This window comes from Phalaenopsis equestris, unplaced genomic scaffold, assembly GCF_001263595.1.
Source record: "Phalaenopsis equestris unplaced genomic scaffold, ASM126359v1 Scaffold000064, whole genome shotgun sequence".
NCBI classification, from domain to species: domain Eukaryota; kingdom Viridiplantae; phylum Streptophyta; class Magnoliopsida; order Asparagales; family Orchidaceae; genus Phalaenopsis; species Phalaenopsis equestris.
In genome coordinates, this window is record NW_018164506.1 from 468,068 (window position 1) to 470,432 (window position 2,365).

The following is a 2,365-nucleotide window of genomic DNA, read 5'->3' on the forward strand; positions in this document are numbered from 1 at the left end:
AATATTTAAACATTTTCATTTATATTTAAATAGAACTTAATAAATATTTATTCTATTTTTGAATTAATAAATTTATTTTTTTATAAAACTTTGAAGTTTTATAGCAAATTAAATTATTTAAAAATAGAAACGTTTTTCATCAATTAAATTATATATATATTTAATTATTCCCAGACAAATTGAGTTCGAAGAACAACAAATAAAATTTTACTTTTGTTCGGTGAGCGCAAATTAATTATTTATGTTAGCTTCATATTCAAGAAAAAAATTTGTGTGCGATGTGTACAAGCGGATTACAACCGCAGTATAATCCATCGTAACCTAAAGTAGGTTAGGGTTTAAAACCAAATTTTTTCCCATATCGAATCGATCGAAGAACAGAGACGAGCTGGAGCCGACAGACATGGAAGGAGGATGGCGATCTTCTTGCCGTCGCCGTAAATACGAAGCTTTCTTCGGATTACTGCACTAAACATCTCAGGGTTTTGGTTCTCTCGCCGGCGTCGATCACCGAAGTTAGGGTTTCTTGAACTGTCTGTCCCCATTCCATCTCGGTACTTTCCGAAAGCTCTCCAACCCAAGATTCTCTCATTGTTCGATTCTTGAAATGACTTGTCCTCTCTCTGTAAATCCCACATCTCGCTTCTCATTACTGGATTAGTCATGAACAACTCATTGCAGCAAATGACCGATTAATGTATTTGATGTTTCGGGGCACACCAAATGCACACAATTGGTATTTGACAGAATTACCGACTCAAAATTTTACTGATGCAGATTAATGGAATTTTGATATCTTATTTGTGTATAATGATCGGAGCTAAAGTTTGTTTATCTTTTGCAGGAAATTTACTGTTATAAATAACACTTTTATTTTGAAAACTAATTTGGCAATGCCAATTAGATTTTTTATGCTGCTGGCATTTTCAATTATAATTAAGAAATGCTAATTAGATTTTTATATGCAGCTGACAGTTTCAATTAACTTTTATCACATTGAGATTACACGGCATTTTTCATTCATTTGATTAATTTAGGGTGTCATATAGTACATAAGAAGGCATACTTTAATGGACATGGAATTTAATGAGATCTAATTGTTTAAAGTCTTGAATAAATTATTTTTGGAACTATATTAGACGGTTAATTAAGAATAATTTATGTCCATGTGATAGCAATATTGCTTGGGATTGTTATAAGATTTGCTGAAAGTATAGTTTAAATTTCTTGAAAGGCATTCATACATTTAGTTTAGCACAACTAGTTTACTTATAGCATTCTCAGTATTTTGCTTTGCAGCCTATACTCTTTTTGTTTTCATTTCATTCATAAAAAAAAATAAACAGTAATAAACTAGTTTCAATATCTTTTAATTTCTATTTTTTGCAATTATATGTTTCTTTTTTTTAGTCAAAATTTATTTATGATTATTTTTCTCGTTTCATATTGGTCTGCTTAGCCGCATGAACGCATACAAAATGCTAGATTTTCTGATTAACAAATAATGGTTGTCACAGTTTTTTAAACAGTTTGTTTTTTCATGATTGCAATTAGATTCCATAGGATGAAAATTATATGTTCATTTTGCCTGCTAGAGATACATGCACCTAAATATTAATTAGCTTAATTTTATGATTTAATTATCGAAGTTTGCTAATTTTTTAATTTTTATACCATGCTGATTGTTTTCTTAAATCACAGCAACGACTCGTCTGCATAATATGATTCTAAAATATATTTGAATTATAATTCTAATTTATTGCTGAATTTTAATAGATGCAACCAACTTAAATTAGAAATTTACATTATAACTAATGGTGATTTCCTTATCTGTTTTATCAATGTCAGAAAGGCACACCTCTTGGAAATGACCTTCAATCGAAGAATTGAGCAAAACCTCCGATCCACTGCCATCATCTACCTCCTCTCCACCACCCTCATCCTTGGAGTGGTGGCTTCTCTCTTCGCCTGGCTCACCTTCCCGATCTCACGACCCAGTTCAACCTCCGGAATTGGCTGCCGTCTTGACGGCGAAGGGTCATGGTCCATTGGGATCTTCTATGGAGGTTCTCCATTAGCTCTCAAACCAATTGAAGATGTAAGGATTTGATTTTTTTTTGATTTTGTGTTTTGGTTTATTTGATTGTCTACTTTAGGGTTATGAATCGGTTGATGGATGGTTGTACAGAGAAATGTGTGGAGGAATGAGAGTGCGGCTTGGCCGGTGGCGAATCCGGTGTTTACTTGTGCCATGCCCTCGAATTCTGGATTTCCTAGCAATTTTGTGGCCGATCCCTTTCTTTTTATCAAGGTTAGTACCTCTTTAATTGATTTATTTATTTTAATATTTTTTATGTTGAAAATG

General features: G+C 32.4%; 1 protein-coding gene across 2 annotated transcripts in view; it reads left to right on the forward strand.

Moving 5' to 3' along the window:
- The first annotated feature begins 293 nt into the window (after window positions 1-293).
- The window catches only part of LOC110019615 (glycosyltransferase family protein 64 protein C5), a 10,627-nt gene continuing 8,555 nt past the window's right edge, over window positions 294-2,365 (forward strand). Inside the window, exons 1-3 of one of the 2 annotated variants that reach the window (XM_020717355.1) lie at window positions 294-554; window positions 1,849-2,098; window positions 2,189-2,311. In XM_020717355.1, coding sequence (XP_020573014.1) covers window positions 1,868-2,098; window positions 2,189-2,311 — 354 coding nt within the window. In that variant the 5' untranslated portion in view covers window positions 294-554; window positions 1,849-1,867. Of the gene's footprint in view, window positions 555-592; window positions 737-1,848; window positions 2,099-2,188; window positions 2,312-2,365 lie in introns of those variants that run through there. The other variant, XM_020717356.1, reaches the window with a different exon arrangement.